This window comes from Peromyscus californicus, unplaced genomic scaffold (assembly GCF_007827085.1).
Source record: "Peromyscus californicus insignis strain IS unplaced genomic scaffold, ASM782708v3 Scaffold_6__1_contigs__length_162567912, whole genome shotgun sequence".
Lineage (NCBI taxonomy): Eukaryota > Metazoa > Chordata > Mammalia > Rodentia > Cricetidae > Peromyscus > Peromyscus californicus.
This window is the reverse complement of record NW_026294584.1, coordinates 145,935,345-145,960,564: the sequence shown is the minus strand read 5'-3', so window position 1 is coordinate 145,960,564 and position 25,220 is coordinate 145,935,345. Positions and strand designations below refer to the sequence as shown.

The following is a 25,220-nucleotide window of genomic DNA, read 5'->3' as shown; positions in this document are numbered from 1 at the left end:
GAGAGCAGAGCCCTCGGGCTCCACAGTGAAGAAAAACTGCTCAATTAATTACCAGAATTGATCACAGTAGGAGCAGATGAATAAAGAAGAATATGTTCATGAGAAAAGTGGAGGATAGAGACGATGGCAGGATGTCATAGTGAAAGATTTCCCCATGTTTATGAGTGTTTAAAGAGACAGAACATAAGTACTTGGTCCAAGATACTAATTGGGAGGGAACCTGGAGATGTGAGGTCCTGAACAGTGGCACATGGTAGACCTTCAGGTGAGAAATTAGCTAGAGAGGAGAGCGAAGGAGAGAGCCAGGCAGACTCACTCATGTTATGTAGGTGAGATTGGACATGGCGGTACTGGGGGGAAACAACTACAGTCCATCTTTTCCTGGTTCACAAAAGATAGCGTGTGATTCTGACAAATGTCACTCAGCTAAAGTCCATCCCAGATTTTTTTCACTGTCAGCAATCAGTAAAGAGATTAATGTATTATTAAATAGAAATATGAGCTATGAACTCATTGGAGATAATAAAAATAGAATCTAGAGAAAAGCTGAGAGAGAAAACTGAGTTAGCAAGAGTGGGGTTGAAGCAATGAGCCCCATGTAACAGACCCTTTAGCTCCCAGGGCTCTGGAGGTTCTCTGTCACTCGTGTTCTAAATCTATTTCAAAGGCAACATGGCTCAGACAGAATTACTAATTTCCTCCTGTCACACTGGAGGACCACCTGTCCCTCTGTTTCTGAAGAGTACTAAGGCCTTCAAATGCATTAAAATGTAGAATCCATCTGGTACATCAAATCATTACTCCCCTTTGTGGTTGGAAAATTGAAGTGAGGTTCACCAGGTGAGCTGCTTAGCCTGTGCTGGCCAGAGTGAATTGCATCAGGCCCTTTTGCTCTAGAAAGCATTATTGTGTTAATGAATTGACTAAGCATTTTTGAGATATAAGTAGCAATAAACAATACATTAAATTATAACCTTAGCATTTAATTAAAGTATAACCTTATCATTTGGGATACAAAGGAAGGAGATAAAAATCAAAGTCATCCTTGGCTTCAAAATAATTTTGAGGCCAGCGTGGGATACATGAGGCCTTGTCTTCAACAACAAACAAGCAATATCAAGCAAAGAATAAACAATCATAAACAAGAAGTTGTAAATTAAGAAAATTAAAAATAAAAGAGAGCATTAGAGCAGATACCAGTGAAATCCAGAGGATTACTGAATGGTATCCCAGCATGTAGAGGGGAAACAGGTATGGAAGTTCATCCCTACTTGTAGAGCTATTGGCAGCTTTCAACTTCTGAGAAAGGAAGGGTCAGTTTTCTCTAAGAGTATTGTCCTCTGTAATTTACTGTGCTCTTTTGGAAGGCTACATATCTAAGAATATGTGCAGCACAAAATATGGCTTAATGGGACACACACACACACACACACACACACACACACAGAGTCAAATCATGAAAGCATAAGTAAGTGAGTTTAGAGGATGATTGGTATTAGAAAGAATGGAGGAATATAGTTTTAGAGATGCATATGAGAAAAGGACAGTGAAATGTATGTATGAATATATCAAAGCCAAGCCATTTCTTTGTATGATACAAATATGAAGTAAAAAGCATAAGAATAAAAGATTAAAATTACGTTGTTTTCACAAAAATATACATAACATGGGCATCACCATCTTAAGCTAAATAATCTAGTCCTACACCAGTGCAATCCAGGTGAACTCAATATGTCTTAAGAAAGAGGATGTGGAATTATGAAAAAATATCAGTTGACTGGATAGCTAAGTAATTAGAGAAGAGGAGAAAAATGATGGATTAGATCAAAACCCATTATATACATGTATGGACTTCTCAAACAACAAAAATAAATAGTCTATAAATAAATAATTGTGTTAAATATTATAAAATTACAACAAAACAAAATGTTTATAATGACTGACTTGAAGCTGACACCTGCCCATTTCTTCATCCCCATCTTCCTCCCTGATAGCTTTGCTTGTGAGCTCTTCCGTAATCTGATTTCACGGTATCCATTGAGTTCTGAGGTGATATTTTTCTTTCATGATACATTACCCTCTTCACTCATTGCTGACAATGAAGAAGGTCAGGCAAGGGAGCTGAGCCGAGTGACATTTGGCAGAAGCTACTCCGTTTCAGGACACATCAAGCCAAGGTCAAGGCTGACTTTCCCCAGGACTTCTGTGTCCACAGTATGAGAAGTGCAGCCTGCTTCTTCCCCTGGCTGTTTCTCTCTACCTTTCCCACTTGAAGCTTTTTTAAACCACCCTTTGAAGACCTCTCAGACCATTCTCACTTCCATTTAGTACCTGGAGAAATAAGACAGTGTCCTGGCCTAAATATAAGGGATGCCAGGACTAATCACCTTCTCTTTCTCCATTAAAGCCCATCAGTCTAGGGCAAACTATGAAGTCATAACTGGAGTAGTTTTGCCAAGTCCTAGTATCTACCCTTTAGAATACACACCCATTAAAGTCTGAATAAATTATATTATCATTGTTGGTCTTTATGGGCTGCATCATCATTGGCTAACAGTTTTTTTTAGGCCTACCTGTAATAATCTCTGCACCTTTGACTTTCATAGGCAGAGCCCCAGACTCCATGATTTACAATGGTTGAGGGAGACTTCTTAGAGATTTCTACCCATATGACCTTAGATGCCTTATCTCAATCCAAAGTCCCTAACATACCACCACCCTGCAATAATCTGAACATCATGCAATTCCCCACAGAGTATTGAATGATACAGGCAGCTGTGCTTACTGACCAATATGAATTATCCAAGTAAATTTTGAACAAACAATGTTAGGTATAATAAAGCTAATAATAGGAGAGAAAAGAGCCATCAGATCATTCACCCAAAGAAGAGTCACTGCACATAGAATATCTTGTTTTCAAAATTAAGAATGAACATAATTTAGGAAAGGTAAAATTAGCAATATTAGAAGGCTAAATGCAGAGATTGTCCCAGAATAAATGTGATACATGTGAAAAATTAAATTAATTCATGACAGGGAATATTAACAATCTATTTTCACAAGGAAAATGTACAATAACAAGAATCAGTATTTGACAGAAAACTCTTTATTGAAAATCAACCAGAAAGCATCATAGAAGGGGGCTGTATACAGTACAGGCAGGACAGACACATAATTCCTACTTAGAAGCTGTGTATACCATCCTAAGCACAGGTTTAATGTGGTCAATCACATGTCATGACTGATAATAAAACTACTCCTTAGAGGAAGAAGAACACTCAAATTCAGCCTCATGAAACATGCTGGAGAAGGGGGCACTCTTATAAGAACTCTCACAACATGAAACACATTAATTCTGGAAAATATGTGTTCACGTCACTGTCTAAATTCCTTTGAAGGTTTTGGCCATTTATACTTTACCAACCTTTAGAATCTTAATAAAAATGAGACTTTTTTGGACCATGTAATCTTTTGTTTTTTAATTTTTTATTCATTTTACATACCAACCACAGACCCCCTCTCAACCCTCTTCCTGCCCTCCTCCCCAGCTCCTCCCTTGAATCCCCTTTTTCTCTCCTCTAAAATGGTAAGTTGGGCACGGACAGCTAAGCCTAGTATATACAGTAGAGGCAGGACCAAGCCCCTTCCCAGTGTATCAAGGTGAGCAAAGTGTCTGACCATAGGTAATGGGATCCAGAAAGCCAGCTCATGCACCAGGGGATAGATAATGATCACACACCAGGGGCCCCTCAAACAGACCCAACTATACCACTGTCTCCCGTATGCAGAGGATCTAGTCTGGTCCTATTCAGGTTCCACAGCTGTCATAGACCATGTAATCTTTATCAACAGGGCATCTCTGCTTAGAATCAGGTGGTTTGAGATTGAGAAAGGCTTTTTGGGCCTGCACAGACTGATGGTCAATCTTCTAAATCTAATGTCAAAGTAATATCCTAACACATTAGAGGCTTGGGTAGGAATCACACCCATATCACCAAAACAATAGTTAAGTATCACACACAAATGGCACATATATTATGATTGATGGAGATCTGGCTTGAGTCATCATGGGAGATGCACTGATCACTGTGTTCTTTGAATCCTGTATGGTCTCTATTGGTACACCTCTACACCTCCTCCACTCCAGAACACACATGAACAACACTGAGTGTGATCAAGCACTGTCAACTAGACTGACATTAAAATAATGAAGAAAATTTAATTCCAAACCTGGGCTTGTTGCAGGAAAAATATTCCTGTTTTAAAAAATTTCTATGAGACTTTCATATGTGAGTATTGTACTTTCATAATTTCTATCCTTTCCTAACCTCTCTAAGTCTTTTTCTCCTCTCACATTTCCTTTCAAATTCATGACATCTGATTTAATGATTATTGATACACACATACTCACACATGCTTATAAATATCACTGGCTGAACCTATCTAGTGTTGCCTGTATGTGTATGTGTTTAGGGCAGGCCACTTGAAATTGGATATACGCAGGCTCATCCTAGTAGAAGAATAAGATTCTCTGTCTCAGCATTCATTAATTTACTGTATTTCTTTACCCAGGAGTGTGACTTTATATGATTTCCACCAACTATGTGGGCAGGCCAAGTGGTGTTGTCATTGTGCTGGTTGTCCTTAGGTAACGCTCATTGAGATTTCAGGGGTGCAGTTTCCTGTCATGTGTAAAAGACACTATCTTACAGATGTCCTAGTCCTCTGTCTTTTACAGTCATTCTGCTTCCTCTTCCATAATGTTTTCTGAGCCATATGTGTAGGGGTTGTGGTGTAGAAGTATAAAGTGGGGATGGACACCATGAGGCTGTTCTTCTCTGGACTCTGACCAGTTGAACATTTCTGTTTATTGTTTTCCTGTTACAGCAGAAGGTTTTTTTGTTTTTTGTTTTTTTTTTTGTTTTGTTTTGTTTTTTTTTGTTTTTTTGTTTTTTTTTTTTTTTTTTTTTTTTTTTTTTTTTTTTTGGTTTTTCGAGACAGGGTTTCTCTGTGTAGCTTTGCGCCTTTCCTGGAACTCGCTTTGGAGACCAGGCTGGCCTCGAACTCACAGAGATCCGCCTGCCTCTGCCTCCCGAGTGCTGGGATTAAAGGCGTGCGCCACCACCGCCCGGCTTTTTGTTTTGTTTTTAATGAAAGTAAAGAGCTACAGTTGTCTGTGTGTATAAAGCTAAGTATTGAGAATGTAGTTGATTTCTCTAGGGACACTATTGACCTCTTTTCTTCCTTAGCAACACTCTCATAACTTTTGGGATGCAATGGAAGCAAGTCTTCAGGCAGGAAGCTTCCAGGATTGTTCAAACCTGACTCCTCCAAGTCCTATGTCCAAAAGATGTAGTATCATCTGTAATAGGCTCTTACCATCATGTTCTGGAAGGCAACCCAGGACAATGGAAATAGCTGATATTGTTTGGAGGTCTTTTGGACCCACAATTGTAAAGGATGTTTCCCATGGTCCCCTTACAGTTTTTGTTAGGTTGTCTATGCCTCTTGGGGGAGGCATTATCTACCAAGAGAGGTAACTTCATTTAAACTATGTATGTACTTGTTTGGATACATATATATTTATGTTTTCTGCATGTATTTTGAATAAAAATAGAATATATGCTTCCCATATCATTTTCCAATATATTTAGTGTTATTTACCCTTCTTATTGGTCTCCTCTTTTTTTCTGTTTCCCCTCATAGCACCATTATCCTACCATTGTCCTCTCTAGAACTCTTTCTCTTCCTTAATGCCTTTTTGTCTTTTTACTTCCCTGGTTACTGTGGTAACTCCAGGTTCTGTTTATTTATATCTAAATATTCAGAGGTATGATCCACATACATAAGAGAATGTCAAGCATTTGTTTTTCTGCGTGTGGGTTACCTCACTCAGTATAATATTTTGTAGACCTATGCATTTACCTTGTAAAACTTCTAGAAATCATCAGCACTTTCACCAAAGGGGCAGGATACAAAATCAATTAGAACAAAATAACATCCTTCCCATATACTTGAACAAACAAACAAACAATGAGAAATGGCAAACTAGAAACAATCTCATTTTCAGTAGCATCAAAAACTATCTATGAAGAAACTTGACTAAAGTTTTGTGAATTTTCTACATTGAAAACATCAAATCTCTGAAGAGAACACATTAAGGAATGCACTAGAAAATGGAAAGATTGTTCAGGATAATGGTTTGTTATAACTAATAATGTAAAAATGACTATCCTAATAAAATTTAGAGATTCAATGTAATCCCATCCAAAATATTCTTGAGATTTTTACAGAAATAAAAAATAATCCTAAAATTTTTGTGGAACCATAAAAACACCCTGGATAGTCAATAAATTCTGAGAAAAAAAATTCTGTTGGGATTACATTACCACATTCAAAGCTGTGTTATACACCTATTCTAATAAAAACAGCATGGAACTAGCAAAACCAGACACATGGTCAATGGAATGAAATAGGAATCCCACACAGGACTGTGTCAAGTTACAGCCCTGTGATATTTGATAAGGATCCTAAAAATACATAGTGGCTCGAACTGTTTGGGGGGCACCCAGGCAGGGGGATTGGGATCCTTCTCTGGTGCTTGGGTATGCTTTTGGGAATCCGGTGCCTGTGGACTCATTGCACAGCGTTGGTACAGTGGGAAGGAGCTTGGACCTGCCTAGGCTCAGTGTGCCGGGCTCTCCTGACTCTCCATGGAAGACCTTGATTTTGGGTATGTGGGTATGTGGGTATGTGGGTATGTGGGTATGTGGGGTGGTTTGGGAGAGAGGGCTGAGAAGTGGGAGGAGGGAGGAGGAGGGTTCTGTGGGTGGTGTGTAGAGGAGTAGAAAATTTCTTAATAAAGAAAAAAGAAAAAATAAAATAAAAATACGTAGTGGAGGGAAGACAGCATCTTCAACAAATAGCTGGCTAAACAATGTCTACATGTAGAAGAATGAAATTAGATCCATATTTACCACTCTATAGAGAAAATAAACTCCAAATGATTAAAAATCTTATGTGAACTCTGAAATCCTGAAACTTCCAGAAGAAAAAATAGGCAGCAATCTGCAGGATACAGTTATAGAAAAGTACTTTCTGAATAAGACTCCTTTTACATAGGAATTAAGGAAAATAATTGATGAATGGGATCTCATAAAACTAAATATCTGTTCAGCAAATGAAATAATCAAGTAAAGATGAAGGTCACATGTTGAGAGAGACTCTTTGCCAGCTATGCTTCTATGAGGAGAATAATATCCAGAATGCACAGGGAACTCAAAATAAATGAACAATCAAATAACCAATCAAGAAAGTGGAAAAGCTCAAATGAAAATGGGCAAAAGACCTATAGACAGAGTTCAAAACAAAGAAATAAAATGGATAACAAGTACTACAAAAATTGTCAATATTGTTAGGGTTATATAATTCCAAAATAAAAATTCTTTGATATTTTCTCTCACACCATTCAGAATGGCCAATATCAAGAAAACAGTTGACAACAAATGATTGGGAGGATGTTTGAAAAAGGGAACCCTCATGTGTTGTGGGAATTGGCTCTGCCAATGACCTTGGACCCATAGAGGTGTTTTTTTTTTTTCTGGGTACATGACTGCTTAAAACTTAGGAGGAGGCAAACACTCATGCTCTCGCTTGGGTGGTGGAGACTGAGTCATGCAGAGTGAACTGACATGTGTCTACCTCCATCTTTCCTGGGCAAATTGAAGGGCTCTGCAACTAGATATACCTTATACTGTATCCACGAGTCTTTTTTCCCATAATATCCATTAACAAATTGATAAGTGTTCATATATATATATATATACATATACATATATACACACATGTGTGTATATATATATATATATATATTATATATATATATATATATATATATATATATATATATGCCCTTTTGGCTCTCATTTCAATCATCCACCTTTGGTGGGTGTGCAAACCAGAGCAATCAATATGGAAATAGAGGTGGAGAATTCTGACATCCTAAATATACATTATCTTATGACCCAGCTATATCACATATCCATATACCTCGGCATATGTTCAAAGGAGTCAACGTCCTAATTCACAGATACTGGCTCATCCATGTTCATTGCCATTCTCTTTACAATAGCCAGGTAGGGAAACAACGTATATCGTACAACTACTAAATGGCCTGAAAATGTGGTACATACATAATGGAATATTAACTTTCTGTGAAGAGACAATGTTCCTTTAACCACATCACCACATTTCATGTTATTCCTTCCAGATAGGATATGTTGACAATCTCCTCTACACTCCACCCTGCTGGGCTAAAGTCCCAAAGAGAAATAATGGAGCTAGGTCTTCCAATTGTGGATCAAAGATTCCATTGTTATGCTCCTTTTTATAAAGGGAATGGCCTTGAATATCACAACACTTGAGAACAACTCCAGAGCCTCCTCCAAGATGCTGGCAGTTCTGTTCACAGCGGCCTTGCTGGTCCTGAGCTCAGCTCAGAGCCCCGATGGAGGTACAAAGCCTTATAGGGTGGGAGATGGAGACTTTCAAGAGAAAGAATGAAGAAAAGAGAGGATAAGGGGGGAGAGAAAGGACAGAATCAGGTGAGAAGAAAGACAGTCCAACAGAATATCTGTGATAAGGGTTAGAACAGATATCCTCAGCACACAACATACTCTTTTTACTTAATATTTAGTCTGGAAGGCATAAAAGGCTTGAGCAGAAGAACAAGATAGCCCATTTGTGTTTAGAAAAGTGCTGTCCAGCTCTAAAGAGGCATGGAAAAATGTTGAGATTATTGAGCATCTTCTGATAATCAGAGTGAATACTGGGATCAGCTGTCCTTGCTGCACAGTGGATGCCAGACACATGATATAGGTAAAATCACCAGGATTAGTTCAAGATCAAAGAATTACAGAGTAAATTCAATGCTCTAGACACTTAAGTACAAGTATTGGAGCCCAATCTAAATATTTTACTCAGGCCTACATTCAGAGTTTTAGTATGCTTCAGGCAGTATGTGTTACTTTGTATCATGTGTACTCCTTGATTTACCTCTTGAGAGCTCTAAGAATTAATGAAGGAACAAACTGTGAGACATAGCCTTAAGGTGACTGAAATATGCAGCATACTTAGGGAAAGGGAGCTGTTTGTTTTGTAGATGTGCAGGGAGGATAAAAGGTTTTCTATTTAGAGCTAGTGGGTGGCAGCACAGGGAATCCGTACATGCTCTTGCATCCCAGATCCTTTCCAGGAGTGTCTCAGAGGCTGACTCCTGAGCTCATTCATGCTCAGAAGCTTGATTCTGGAAAGTCACATTTTCTTGCAGGACATCTGTAAGCTCTGAAAGATTGTGATCTGAATTTTCAGTTCATCCTATGCCACATTTGTAGAGGATCCTTCTGTTGTTTCAGCTGGTAAAGCCCAATCCATCATCCTTCCATGTTGTTCAATGGTCTGTGTTTCAGTATGTTGTCTTACCATATTTGCTGTCTCTGGAATGAATAAATATTGGTTTCTCTAAAGATATAAACACATTCCCCGACCTTGATACTTGGAATGTGATTGAGTTCAGTTAGCTGAATGATAGAGAGACCAACCTTCCATAATAGCAGAATGAATATGTCTGCTTTCCATCCAGAAGTGATCTCTGTCAGATGAGGCAGAAACCAAAAGTGCCTTAACGCTGCCTCCCCTGGTAGTGGGAGGGTCTGTGGCTTCCCTCTTCCTCAGTGTTCCTGTCTATCATTACACAGTTCATGAACAAGATGGAGAAACACTTGGCTTTCCCTGTTTTCTCTCTGCTGTTTTCCCCATTCACCATGTAACTGTCTTTGATTTAAAAAGAAATGACAAATTGTCCCCAGACTTTTATTATTGAATTTGGTGGTGGCCATTTTGTTCTCTTCTCTCAGGGTTTCAGTGTGTAGATGTAAAATATTGAAAAGCTAAGTCAAATTTCATCCTAGGGTTCAAAAACCAGGGCTAGAAGCCCTTGCACAGGCAGGGAGTTCATAAAGTGTCCTTAATCACAATTGGAAACCTTCCTCATGTTAATGTATTCTTCTTTTGCATTACTGCCTTTTTGCCTTTGGGGACCTCTCATGTGATAAATAAGGGTCCTCAGACTTTCATGTTTTCCAGCTGTAGGGACACATGCTTGTCCTAGGATACAAATATCAAACCTTCTGTCTCATTGGGATGTAGATTTAGAAAGCCAAGGACAAGGATGTGTGGAAGAAGAAGTTAGCAGTTGGCAGACAGGTTCTGGGAGAAAGGATTGTGTGATCAGGTCAGGGAAAGAAAACAAAAGGAAATTCTTTCACCAATGTGCTCTTCTCTTCTGTCCCCACCCATACAGATCCTGAAAGCCAGAGCACAGTCCCAGTGGCCTCTGCTGCTCCTGAGGCTGAAAATGATCCACAGAGTGATTCCCCACCAGGAGAGGAACAAGTGTCCTCTGATGCTGTTGAGAATGAAGTAAATAATCCACAGCAGGAACAATCTGCAGAAGGGCTTCAGCATCAATCTTCTACTCTTCCTGAAGACTCTCAAGGACCAGTCCAACAAGAAGGCCAGCAGCATGACTTTCCTCCTCCTGAGTTTCAACATAGACCTCCTCCTCGTGGTCCTTTTTCAGGCAACAAAAGGAATCCTTCCCATATTGGCCATGGAAAACAAAGACCACCTCTAGGTAGAGGAAAGAACGTGAAAAAACCACCTCATCATTTTTCGTTAAGACAGCATCCTTAGGTGAGATGCTTTTGAGACAAATCTTCCCATTAATCCAGATGCCAGTGACAAGTATTAGTCAAATTATTAAACAGAAACCCTTCTCTTCTGTATTTCTCAAAGCATAGTACAAAAATTAGTTAACTGTAGAGACATCCTCCATGGGCCCATTTCTAATCTTTGCATTCAGATAGTATAAGATGGTATATGTGTGTTGTTATAGGCAGACCTTGGACAAGCTCTCCAAGGTATTTCTGCTTTTGAGGAATATAGCTCCACAGTTCCTATTATCTCAGTCATTGCCTGTTGAGTTCGGTTGGTTTTTAGAAGTACAGCAGCAACCTCTCTTTGGTTGCCTGTCTCCTGTGTTCAATATCACTGATCTCTCATCTCCAACCTGTACATTCTGCCCCACTCATACCAGGGATGTTCAGATCCATTGTCTCTAAGTGATACCTTAGAGATACTCTGACCTTATCCAGACTTTTAATACATTCTTCTAAATTTGTGTGTCCTCAAGTTTCACATGACCTACCTTCCTAGGAGGGTACAAGGGTATAAATATTATGATTATATATTTTCCTGAGTACCCATGCTTGTCCTTGGAAGCCACTAGTTTTAATCTTATCGCAACCCTCCTAGGAATATTACTTTGTGTGTGTGTGTGTGCTATTATATAAATGTAGCATTCAATTTTACATGAATGTCCTTCTGTGTAGAACTTTAGGTTATTTATCGAAAAAACCACATTTCTTATAAAACTGCATTGCTTCATACAAGTATGTTACATGGATCTCCCTATAGCATGCTTCACTGATGTTCTTGGTTATATGTTGCTGTTTGTGTACTGAGAATTTTCTTGTGTTAACATTGTATACTATTGCATTGCATGATCTGCCTTGATCTCCTTATTTGTCATTCTTTTAATAGACATTTAGGCTGGTTTCAATTTTTCATCCAGTTAGGGTGCATTTCATTGAACATCTTTCGAAATAAATCCTTGAATATTTTAAATCAGAACCAAAGGATGAACAAGCTAAGAAACGTTATTCCCTTCCATATTGTAAGAAGTAGCTCACTTCCATTGTATGCTCTGTGCCTGCCAAGAGTAAACCTGAGAAAATGAGGAAGGAGAGAGAGGAAGTAGTTGGGAGAAGAAGAGGGTTGGGCTCCCACCTTTCTCACTTCAGTGGTACCAGGAAGAGTTGAAACTCCAGCATGTCCCAAGTTTTCACTCACTTTCCTCCTTCCTTTTCTGTTTCAGAGAGTGCCTGAGAAGACTATGTACTTCCTGAAAAATAGGCCAAGAAGTCATTGTTGACTGACTACCTGACCCTAATAAAATTTTCAGCATTCAGTTTCTGAGTGTTGTGTATAATTCTTAGCAATGGAGGGGCTAGAATTTGAGTGGTGTGGTTATAACATAAGAACATCCAGAAAAGCATCCCATGGATTCTGGGGAAGCTTTCCATCTTTTTGTCCACAACACAGATAGCAAATGAAAACACTGTATGGCCCTGTATCTCCATGCTTTAATTTTAACACAATCTACACTGAAGTGCTTTTTTTTAAATTGTAAGAATTAATATGATGGAATTATGGAACGGCACTGGCAGTAGAATTTTTTTTTTTTTTTTTTTTTTTAGTATTTAAAAATATCACTTAAAACTGAGTGAACAACTTGACAGCAAACCCAGAACATCTTGGGAATATTTTCCATGAAACTACATGTTACCATTTCCCTGAATCCAAAGTATAGCAGCAACAGCTGGAAGTCAGAAACCTAGCCTCTTCCAGCTGTGCACAAGAAGTGGAGGGAATAACAGGGAATAATGAATTGGCCTGTTCATAGGGGCAACCTGTTCTCACCATATCAAATGGAGAAGCTATGGCAGCAGAGGTCAAACCTGAGGGCTTTGCTCAGTCCAGCTCCACCTAGCACAGGGTCTGATTTGGAACACCTGAGAGCAGAGCCCTAGGTCTCCACAGTGAAGAGAAACTGCTCAATTCATTACCAGAATTGATCACAGTAGGAGCAGATGAATAAAGAAGAATAAGTTAATGAGAAAAGTGGAGGATATTGACAATGGCAGGATGCTGTAGTGAAAAATTTCCCCATGTTTATGAGTTTTTCAAGAGACCAAATGAAAGTACTTGAATCAAGATACTTGATGATGAAAGCACACCTTGATGAATCAAGATACTCCAGGTGATGAAAGCACACCTGGAGATGTGAGGTCCTGACCAGCAGCATGTGGTAGGCCTGCAGGAGAGAAATTAGCTAGAGAGGAGAGTGAAGGAGAGAGCCAGGCAGACTCACTCATGTTATGTAGGTGAGATTGGACATGGCGGTACTGGGGGGAAAACATCACAGTCCATCTTTTCCTGGTTCACACAAGATAGCGTGTGATTCTGACAAATGTCACTCAAGTCCTTCCCAGCTTTTTTCCACTGTCAGCAATCAGTGAAGAGATTGATGTATCATTAAATAGATATGAGCTATGAACTCATTGGAGATAATAAAAATAGAATGTAGAGAAAATCTGAGAGAGAAAACTGAGTTAGCAAGAGTGGGGTTGAAGCAATGAGCCCCATGAAACACGCCCTTTATCTCCCAGGGCCCTGGAGGTTCTCTGTCACTCGTGTTCTAAATCTATTTCAAAGGCAACATGGCTCAGACAGAATTACTAATTTCCTCCTGTCACACCGGAGGACCACCTGTCCCTCTGTTTCTGAAGAGTACTAAGGCCTTCAAATGCATTAAAATGTAGAATCCATCTGGTACATCAAATCATTACTCCCCTGTGTGGTTGGAAAATTGAAGTGAGGTTTACCAGGTGAGCTGCTTAGCCTGTGCTGGCCAGAGTGAATTGCATCAGGCCCTTTTGCTCTAGAAAGCATTATTGTGTTAATGAATTGACTAAGCATTTTTGAGATATAAGTAGCAATAAACAATACATTAAATTATAACCTTAGCATTTAATTAAAGTATAACCTTATCATTTGGGATACAAAGGAAGGAGATAAAAATCAAAGTCATCCTTGGCTTCAAAATAATTTTGAGGCCAGTGTGGGATACATGAGGCCTTGTCTTCAACAACAAACAAGCAATATCAAGCCAAGAACAAACAATCATAAACAAGAAGTTGTAAATTAAAAAAATTAAAAATAAAAGAGAGCATTAGAGCAGATACCAGTGAAATCCAGAGGATTACTGAATGGTATCCCAGCATGTAGAGGGGAAACAGGTATGGAAGTTCATCCCTACTTGTAGAGCTATTGGCAGCTTTCAACTTCTGAGAAAGGAAGGGTCAGTTTTCTCTAAGAGTATTGTCCTCTGTAATTTACTGTGCTCTTTTGGAAGGCTACATATCTAAGAATATGTGCAGCACAAAATATGGCTTAATGGGACACACACACACACACACACACACACACACACACACACACACACACAAATCATGAATGCATAAGTAAGTGAGTTTAGAGGATGACTGGTATTAGAAAGAATGGAGGAATATAGTTTCAGAGATGCATATGAGAAAAGGACAGTGAAATGTATGTATGAATATATCAAAGCCAAGCCACTTCTTTGTATGATACAAATTTGAAGTAAAAAGCATAAGAATAAAAGATTAAAATTATGTTGCTTTCATAAAAATGTATATAACATGGGCATCACCATCTTAAGCTAAATAATCTAGTCCTACATCAGTGCACATGCATATGAACTCAATATGTCTCAAGAAAGAGGATGTGGAATTATGAAAAAATATCAGTTGACTGGATAGCTAAGAAATTAGAGAGGAGCAGAAAAATGATGGTTTAGATCAAAACCCATTATATACATGTATGGACTTCTCAAACAACAAAAATAAATGATCCATAAATAAATAATTGTGCTAAATATTAAAAAATAACAACAAAACAAAATGTTTATAATGACTGACATGAAGCTGACACCTGCCCATTTCTTCATCCCCATCTTCCTCCCTGATAGCTTTGCTTGTGAGCTCTTCCGTAATCTGGTTTCATGGTGTCCATTGAGTTCTGAGGTGATATTTTTCTTTCATGATACATTACCCTCTTCACTCATTGCTGACAATGAAGAAGGTCAGGCAAGGGAGCTGAGCCGAGTGACATTTGGCAGAAGCTACTCCGTTTCAGGACACATCAAGCCAAGGTCAAGGCTGACTTTCCCCAGGACTTCTGCTTCCACAGTATGAGAAGTGCAGCCTGCTTCTTCCCCTGGCTGTTTCTCTCTACCTTTCCCACTTGAAGCTTTTTTAACCACCCTTTGAAGACCTCTCAGACCATTCTCACTTTCCATTTAGTATCTGGAGAAATAAGACAGTGTCCTGGCCTAAATATAAGGGATGCCAGGACTAATCACCTTCCCTTTCTCCATTAAAGCCAATCAGTCTAGGGCGAACTACAAAGTCATAACTGGAGTAGTTTTGCCAAGTCCTAGTATCTACTCTTTAGAATACACACCCACTAAAGCCTGAATAAATTATATTATCATTGTTGGTCTTTATGGGCTGCATCATCATTGGCTAACATAGTTTTTTTTAGGCCTACCTGTAATAATCTCTGTACCCTTTGCCCTTCATAGGCAGAGCCCCAGACTCCATGATTTACAATGGTTGAGGGAGACTTCTTAGAGATTTCTACCCATATGACCTTAGATGCCTTATCTCAATCCAAAGTCCCTCACATACCACCACCCTGCAATAATCCGAACATCATGCAATTCCCCATAGAGTGTTGAATGATACAGGCAGCTGTGCTTACTGACCAGTATGAATTTCCAAGTGAAATATGAACAAACAATGTTAGGTATAATAAAGCTAATAATAGGAGAGAAAAGAGCCATCAGACCATTCACCCAAAGAAGAGTCACTGCACACAGAATACCTTGTGTTCAAAATTAAGAATGAACATAATTTAGGAAAGGTAAAATTAGCAATATCATTAGAAGGCTAAATGCAGAGATTGTGCCAGAATAAATGTGATACATGTGGAAAATTAAATTAGTTCATGGCAGGAAATATCAATAATCTATTTTCACAAGGAAAATGTACAATAACAAGAATCAGTATTTGACAGAAAACCCTCTATTAAAAATCAACCAGAAAGCATCATAGAAGGAGGCTGTATACAGTGCAGGCATGACAGACACATAATTCCTACTTAGAAGCTGTGTATACCATCCTAAGCACAGGTTTAATGTGGTCAATCACATATCATGACTGATAATAAAACTACTCCTTAAGAGAAAGAAGAACACTCATATTCAGCCTCATGGAACATGATGGAGAAGGGAGTACTCTTACAAGAACTCTCACAACATGAAACACATATTAATTCTGGAAAATATATATTCACATCACTGTCTGAATTCCTTTGAAGGTCTTGGCCATTTTTACTTTACCAACCTTTAGAATTGGAATAAAAATGAGACTTTTTTAGACCATGTAATCTTTTGTTTTTTAATTTTTTATTCATTTTACATACCAACCACAGACCCCGTCTCAACCCTCCCTCCCTCGAACCCCCTTTTCCCCTCCTCTAAAATGGTAAGTTGGGCACGGACAGCTAAGCCTAGTATATACAGTAGAGGCAGGACCAAGCCCCTTCCCAGTGTATCAAACGTGAGCAAAGTGTCTGACCATAGGTAATGGGATCCAGAAAGCCAGCTCATGAACCAGGGATAGATCCTTATCACACACCAGGGGCCCCTCAAACAGACCCAGCTACACAACTGTCTCTCATATGCAGAGGATCTAGTCTGGTCCTATTCAGGTTCCACAGCTGTCATAGACCATGCAATCTTTATCAACAGGGCATCTCTGCCTAGAATCAGATGGTTTGAGATTGAGAAATGTTTTGTGGGCCTGCACAGACCGATGGTCAATCTTCTAAATCTAATATCAAAGTAATATCCTAACACATTAGAGGCTTGGGTAGGAATCACACCCATATCACCAAAACAATAGTTAAGTATCACACACAAATGGCACATTTATTATGATTGATGGAGATCTGGCTGTAGTCATGATGGGAGATGCAGTGCTTACTGTGTTCTTTGAATGCTATATCGTCTCTATTGGTACATCTCTACACCTCCTCCACTCCAGAACACACATGAACAACACTGAGTGTGATCAAGCACTGTCAACTAGACTGACATTAAAATAATGAAGAAAATTTAATTCAAATACCTAGGCTTGTTACAGAGAAAATATTCCTGTTTTAAAAATTTCTATGAGACTTTCATATGTGAGTATTTTAATTGCATAATTTTTATCCTTTCCTAACCTAAGTCTTTTTCTCCTCTCACATTTCCTCTTAAATCCATGACATCTGATTTAATGATTATTGATACACACATACTCACACATGCTTCTAAATATCACTGGCTGAACCTATCTAGTTTTGCCTGTATGTGTATGTGTTTAGGGCAGGCCACTTGAAATTGGATATACGCAGGCTCATCCTAGTAGAAGACTAAGATTCTCTGCCTCAGAAGTCATTAATTTACTGTATTTCTTTATCTATGAGTTTGGCCTTATGTGATTTCCACCGACTATGTGGGCATGCCAAATAGTGTGCACATTTTGCCAGTTGTCTTTAGGTAACGCTCATTGAGATTTCAGGGGTGCAGTTTCCTGTCATGTGTAAAAGACACTATCTTGCAGATGTCCTAGTCCTCTGTATTTTACAGTCATTCTGCTTCCTCTTCCATAATGTTTTCTGAGCCATATGTGTAGGGGTTGTGGTGTAGAAGTATAAAGTGTGGATGGGCACCATGAGGTTGTTTTTCTGGACTCTGACCAGGTGAACATTTCTGTATATTGTCTTCCTGCTACAGCAGAAGGTTTTTTTTTTTTTTTTTTTTTTTTTTTTTTTTTTTTTTTTTTTATGAAAGTAAAGAGCTACAGTTGTCTGTGTTTATAAAGCTAAGTATTGAGAATATAGTTGGATTTCTCTAGGGACACTATTGACCTCTTTTCTTCCTTAGCAACACTCTCATAACTTTTGGGATGCTATGGAAGCTAGTCTTCAGGCAGGAAGCTTCCAGAATTTTCAAACCTGATTCCTCCAAGTCCTATTTCCAAAAGATGTAGTGTCATCTGTAATAGGCTCTTACCATCATGTTCTGGAAGGCAACCCAGTACAATGGAAATAGCTGATATTGTTTGGAGGTCTTTTGGACCCACTATTCTAAGGGAAGTTTCCCACGCTCTCCTTTCAGTTTTTGTTAGGTTGTCCATGCCTCTTGGTGGAGGCATTATCTACCAAGAGGTGTAACTTCATTTAAACTATGTATGTACTTGTTTGGATACATATACATTTATGTTTTCTGCATGTATTTTAAATAAAAATAGAATATATGCTTTCCATATCATTTTCCAATATATTTAGTGTTATTTACCCCTCTTTGGTCTCCGCATTTTTTCTGTTTCCCCTCATAGCACCATTATCCTACCATTGTCCTCTCTAGAACTCTTTCTCTTCCTTAATGCCTTTTGATCTTTTTACTTCCCTGGTTACTGTGGTAACTCCAGGTTCGGTTTATTTATATCTAAATATTCAGAGGTATGATCCACATACATAAGAGAATGTCTAGCATTTCTTTTTCTGTGTGTGGATTACCTCACTCAGTATAATATTTTGTAGACCTATGCATTTACCTGCTAAAACTTCTAGAAATCATCAGCACTTTCACCAAAGTGGCAGGATACAAAATCAACTTAGAACAAAATAACATCCTTCCTATATACTGTGAACAAAAAAACAAACAATCAATCAAACAAACAAACAATGAGAAATGGCAAACTAGAAATAATTCCATTTCCAGTAGCATCAAAAACTGTCTATGAAGAAACTTGACTAAAGTTTTGTGAATTTTCTACACTGAAAACTTCAAATCTCTGAAGAGAACACATTAAGGAATGCACTAGAAGATGGAAAGATTGTTCAGGATCATGGTTTGTTATAACTAATATTGTAAAAATGACTATCCTAATACAATTTAGAGATTCAATGTAATCCCATCCAAAATATTCTTGAGATTTTTATAGAAATAAAAAATAATCCTAAAATTTTTGTGGAACCATAGAAACACTCTGTATAGTCAATAACTTCTGAGAAAAAATAATTCTGGAGGGATTACATTACCACATTCAAAGCTGTGTTATACACCTATTCTAATAAAAACAGCATGATACTAGCAAAACCAGACACATGGTCAATGGAATGAAATAGGAATCCCACACAGGACTGTGTCTAGTTACAGCCTTGTGATATTTGATAAAGATCCTAAAAATACATAGTGGCTCGAACTGTTTGAGGGGCACCCAGGCAGGGTGATTGGGATCCTTCCCTGGTGCTTGGGCATGCTTTTGGGAATCCGGTAACTGTGGACGCCTTGTGCATCCTTGGTACAGTGGGAAGGAGCTTGGACCTGATTCTCCTGACTATCTGTGGGAGACCTTGATTTTGGGTATGCGGGGATGTGGAGTGACTTGGGAGAGAGGTCTGGGAAGTGGGAGGAGGGATGAAGGGGGTTCTGTGGGTGGTTTGTAGAGTAAGTAGAAAATTTCTTAATAAAGAAAAATGAAACCAAATAAAATAAAAAATACATAGTGGAGGGAAGACAGTATCTTCAACAAATAGCTGTCTAAACAATGTCTACATGTAGAAGAATGAAATTAGATCCGTATTTACCACCCTGTAGAGAAAATCAACTCCAAATGATTCAAAATCTTATGTGAACTCTGAAATCCTGAAACTTCCAGAAGAAAAAATAGGCAGCAATCTGCAGGATACAGTCATAGAAAAAGACTTTCTGAATAAGACTCCCTTCACACAGGATTAAGGATAATAACTGATGAATGGGATCTCATAAAACTAAATATCTGTACAACAAATGAAATAATAAAGTAAAGATGAAGGTCACATGTTGAGAGAGACTCTTTTCCAGCTATACTTTTGTGAGGAGATTAATATCCAGAATGCACAGGGAACTCAAAGCAAATGAACAATCAAATAACCAATCAAGAAAGCAAAAAGCTCAAATGAAAATGGGCAAGGGACCTACAGAAAGGGTTCAAAACAAAGAAATAAAATGGATAACAAGTACTGCAAAAATTGTCAATATTCTTAGGGTTATATAATTCCAAAATAAAAATTCTTTGATATTTTCTCTTACACCATTCAGAATGGCCAATATCAAGAAAGAAGTTGACAACAAAAGATTGGGGGGATGCTTGAAAAAGGAAACCCTCATGTATTGTGGGAATTATCTCTGCCAATGACCTTGGACCCATAGAGGTGTGTGTCTGTGGTTTTTTTTCTGGGTACATGACTGCTTAAATCTTAGGAGGAGGCAAACACTCATGCTCTCCCTTGGGTGGTGGAGAATGAGTCATGCAGTGTGAACTGACATGTGTCTATCTCCATCTTTCCTGGGCAAATTGAAGGGCTCTGCAACTAGATCTACCTGATCCTGTAACCATGATTCTTTTTTCTCATAGCATCCATTAATAAATTGATACATGCTCATATATATACCCTTTTGGCTCTCGTTTCACTCATCCACCTTTGGTGGGTGTGCAAACTAGAGTAATCAATATGGGAATAGAGGTGGAGAATTCTGACATCCTAAATATACATTAATCTTACGACCCAGCTATATCACATATACATATACCTCGGCATATGTTCAAAGGAGTCAACGTCCTAATTCACAGATACTGGCTCATCCATGTTCATTGCCATTCTCTTCACAATAGCCAGGTAGGGAAACAACATATATCGTACAACTACTGAATGGCCTGAAAATGTGGTACATACATAATGGAATATTAACTTTCTGTGAAGAGACAATGTTCCTTTAACCACATCACCACATTACATGTTATTCCTTCCAGATAGGATATGTTGACCATCTCCTCTACACTCCACCCTGCTGGGCTATAGTCCCAAAGAGAAATAATGGAGCTAGGTCTTCCAATTGTGGATCAAAGATTCCATTGTTATGCTCCTTTTTATAAAGGGAATGGCCTTGAATGTCACAACACTTGAGAACAACTCCAGTGCCTCCTCCAAGATGCTGGCAGTTCTGTTCACAGCGGCCTTGCTGGTCCTGAGCTCAGCTCAGAGCCCCAATGGAGGTACAAAGCCTTATAGGGTGGGAGATGGAGACTTTCAAGAGAAAGAATGAAGAAAAGAGAGGATAAGGGGGGAGAGAAAGGACAGAATCAGGTGAGAAGAAAGACAGTCCAACAGAATATCTGTGATAAGGGTTAGAACAGATATCCTCAGCACACAACATACTCTTTTTACTTAATATTTAGTCTGGAAGGCATAAAAGGATTGAGCAGAGGAACAAGATGACCCATTTGTGTTTAGAAAAGTGCTGTCCAGCTCTAAAGAGGCATGGAAAAATGTTGAGATTATTGAGCATCTTCTGATAATCAGAGTGAATACTGGGATCAGCTGTCCTTGCTGCACAGTGGATGCCAGACACATGATATAGATAAAAACACCACGATTAGTTTAAGATCAGAGAATTACAGAGTAAATTCAGTGCTCTAGACACTTAAGTACAAGTATTGGAGCCCAATCTAAATATTTTACTCAGGCCTACATTCAGAGTTTTAGTATGCTTCAGGCAGTATGTGTTACTTTGTGTCATGTGTACTCCTTGATTTACCTCTTGAGAGCTCTAAGAATTAATGAAGGAACAAACTGTGGGACATAGTCTTAAGGTGACTGAAATATGCGGAATACTTAGGAAAAGGGAGCTGTTTGTTTTGTAGATGTGCAGGGAGGATAAAAGGTTTTCTATTTAGAGCTAGTGGGTGGCAGCACAGGGAATCCGTACATGCTCTTGCATCCCAGATCCTTTCCAGGAGTGTCTCAGATGCTGACTCCTGAGCTCATTCATGCTCAGAAGCTTGATTCTGGAAAGTCACATTTTCTTGCAGGACATCTGTAAGCTCTGAAAGATTGCAATCTGAATTTTCAGTTCATCCTATACCACATTTGTAGAGGATCCTTCTGTTGTTTCAGCTGGTAAAGCCCACTCCATCATCCTTCCATGTTGTTCAATGGTCTGTGTTTCAGTATGTTGTCTTACGATATTTTCTGTCTTAGGAATGAAAAAATATTGGTTTCTGTAAAGATATAAATGCATTCCCCAACCTTGATACTTGGAATGTTTGAGTTCATTTAGCTGAATGATAGAGAGACCAACCTTCCATAATAGCAGAATGAATATGTCTGCTTTCCATCCAGAAGTGATCTCTGTCAGATGAGGCAGAAACCAAAAGTGCCTTAACGCTGCCTCCCCTGGTAGTGGGAGGGTCTGTGGCTTCCCTCTTCCTCAGTGTTCCTGTCTATCATTACACAGTTCATGAACAAGATGGAGAAACACTTGGCTTTCCCTGTTTTCTCTCTGCTGTTTTCCCCATTCACCATGTAACTGTCTTTGATTTAAAAAGAAATGACAAATTGTCCCCAGACTTTTATTATTGAATTTGGTGGTGGCCATTTTGTTCTCTTCTCTCAGGGTTTCAGTGTGTAGATGTAAAATATTGAAAAGCTAAGTCAAATTTCATCCTAGGGTTCAAAAACCAGGGCTAGAAGCCCTTGCACAGGCAGGGAGTTCATAAAGTGTCCTTAATCACAATTGGAAACCTTCCTCATGTTAATGTATTCTTCTTTTGCATTACTGCCTTTTTGCCTTTGGGGACCTCTCATGTGATAAATAAGGGTCCTCAGACTTTCATGTTTTCCAGCTGTAGGGACACATGCTTGTCCTAGGATACAAATATCAAACCTTCTGTCTCATTGGGATGTAGATTTAGAAAGCCAAGGACAAGGATGTGTGGAAGAAGAAGTTAGCAGTTGGCAGACAGGTTCTGGGAGAAAGGATTGTGTGATCAGGTCAGGGAAAGAAAACAAAAGGAAATTCTTTCACCAATGTGCTCTTCTCTTCTGTCCCCACCCATACAGATCCTGAAAGCCAGAGCACAGTCCCAGTGGCCTCTGCTGCTCCTGAGGCTGAAAATGATCCACAGAGTGATTCCCCACCAGGAGAGGAACAAGTGTCCTCTGATGCTGTTGAGAATGAAGTAAATAATCCACAGCAGGAACAATCTGCAGAAGGGCTTCAGCATCAATCTTCTACTCTTCCTGAAGACTCTCAAGGACCAGTCCAACAAGAAGGCCAGCAGCATGACTTTCCTCCTCCTGAGTTTCAACATAGACCTCCTCCTCGTGGTCCTTTTTCAGGCAACAAAAGGAATCCTTCCCATATTGGCCATGGAAAACAAAGACCACCTCTAGGTAGAGGAAAGAACGTGAAAAAACCACCTCATCATTTTTCGTTAAGACAGCATCCTTAGGTGAGATGCTTTTGAGACAAATCTTCCCATTAATCCAGATGCCAGTGACAAGTATTAGTCAAATTATTAAACAGAAACCCTTCTCTTCTGTATTTCTCAAAGCATAGTACAAAAATTAGTTAACTGTAGAGACATCCTCCATGGGCCCATTTCTAATCTTTGCATTCAGATAGTATAAGATGGTATATGTGTGTTGTTATAGGCAGACCTTGGACAAGCTCTCCAAGGTATTTCTGCTTTTGAGGAATATAGCTCCACAGTTCCTATTATCTCAGTCATTGCCTGTTGAGTTCGGTTGGTTTTTAGAAGTACAGCAGCAACCTCTCTTTGGTTGCCTGTCTCCTGTGTTCAATATCACTGATCTCTCATCTCCAACCTGTACATTCTGCCCCACTCATACCAGGGATGTTCAGATCCATTGTCTCTAAGTGATACCTTAGAGATACTCTGACCTTATCCAGACTTTTAATACATTCTTCTAAATTTGTGTGTCCTCAAGTTTCACATGACCTACCTTCCTAGGAGGGTACAAGGGTATAAATATTATGATTATATATTTTCCTGAGTACCCATGCTTGTCCTTGGAAGCCACTAGTTTTAATCTTATCGCAACCCTCCTAGGAATATTACTTTGTGTGTGTGTGTGTGCTATTATATAAATGTAGCATTCAATTTTACATGAATGTCCTTCTGTGTAGAACTTTAGGTTATTTATCGAAAAAACCACATTTCTTATAAAACTGCATTGCTTCATACAAGTATGTTACATGGATCTCCCTATAGCATGCTTCACTGATGTTCTTGGTTATATGTTGCTGTTTGTGTACTGAGAATTTTCTTGTGTTAACATTGTATACTATTGCATTGCATGATCTGCCTTGATCTCCTTATTTGTCATTCTTTTAATAGACATTTAGGCTGGTTTCAATTTTTCATCCAGTTAGGGTGCATTTCATTGAACATCTTTCGAAATAAATCCTTGAATATTTTAAATCAGAACCAAAGGATGAACAAGCTAAGAAACGTTATTCCCTTCCATATTGTAAGAAGTAGCTCACTTCCATTGTATGCTCTGTGCCTGCCAAGAGTAAACCTGAGAAAATGAGGAAGGAGAGAGAGGAAGTAGTTGGGAGAAGAAGAGGGTTGGGCTCCCACCTTTCTCACTTCAGTGGTACCAGGAAGAGTTGAAACTCCAGCATGTCCCAAGTTTTCACTCACTTTCCTCCTTCCTTTTCTGTTTCAGAGAGTGCCTGAGAAGACTATGTACTTCCTGAAAAATAGGCCAAGAAGTCATTGTTGACTGACTACCTGACCCTAATAAAATTTTCAGCATTCAGTTTCTGAGTGTTGTGTATAATTCTTAGCAATGGAGGGGCTAGAATTTGAGTGGTGTGGTTATAACATAAGAACATCCAGAAAAGCATCCCATGGATTCTGGGGAAGCTTTCCATCTTTTTGTCCACAACACAGATAGCAAATGAAAACACTGTATGGCCCTGTATCTCCATGCTTTAATTTTAACACAATCTACACTGAAGTGCTTTTTTTTAAATTGTAAGAATTAATATGATGGAATTATGGAACGGCACTGGCAGTAGAATTTTTTTTTTTTTTTTTTTTTTTTAGTATTTAAAAATATCACTTAAAACTGAGTGAACAACTTGACAGCAAACCCAGAACATCTTGGGAATATTTTCCATGAAACTACATGTTACCATTTCCCTGAATCCAAAGTATAGCAGCAACAGCTGGAAGTCAGAAACCTAGCCTCTTCCAGCTGTGCACAAGAAGTGGAGGGAATAACAGGGAATAATGAATTGGCCTGTTCATAGGGGCAACCTGTTCTCACCATATCAAATGGAGAAGCTATGGCAGCAGAGGTCAAACCTGAGGGCTTTGCTCAGTCCAGCTCCACCTAGCACAGGGTCTGATTTGGAACACCTGAGAGCAGAGCCCTAGGTCTCCACAGTGAAGAGAAACTGCTCAATTCATTACCAGAATTGATCACAGTAGGAGCAGATGAATAAAGAAGAATAAGTTAATGAGAAAAGTGGAGGATATTGACAATGG

The 25,220-nt window shown here is 38.9% G+C and overlaps 1 protein-coding gene across 1 annotated transcript; it reads left to right on the top strand.

Moving 5' to 3' along the window:
- Positions 1-341: 341 nt before the first annotated feature.
- Positions 342-23,150, top strand: LOC128099816 (proline-rich protein HaeIII subfamily 1-like). The gene is made up of 5 exons (XM_052721630.1): positions 342-347; positions 8,395-8,512; positions 10,361-10,707; positions 20,795-20,912; positions 22,759-23,150. Exons 1-5 carry the CDS (start codon positions 342-344, stop codon positions 23,148-23,150), a joined length of 981 nt encoding a protein of 326 aa, XP_052577590.1.
- Positions 23,151-25,220: the final 2,070 nt, after the last annotated feature.

What these genes read in the sequence shown, in the direction of transcription:
- LOC128099816 (XM_052721630.1), top strand. An exon ending in AGCTCAGAGCCCCGATGGAG is followed by an intron (nt 8,513 to 10,360) that starts GTACAAAGCCTT and finishes CCACCCATACAG; the next exon opens with ATCCTGAAAGCCAGAGCACA. An exon ending in CTCTAGGTAGAGGAAAGAAC is followed by an intron (nt 10,708 to 20,794) that starts GTGAAAAAACCA and finishes CTTTTTATAAAG; the next exon opens with GGAATGGCCTTGAATGTCAC.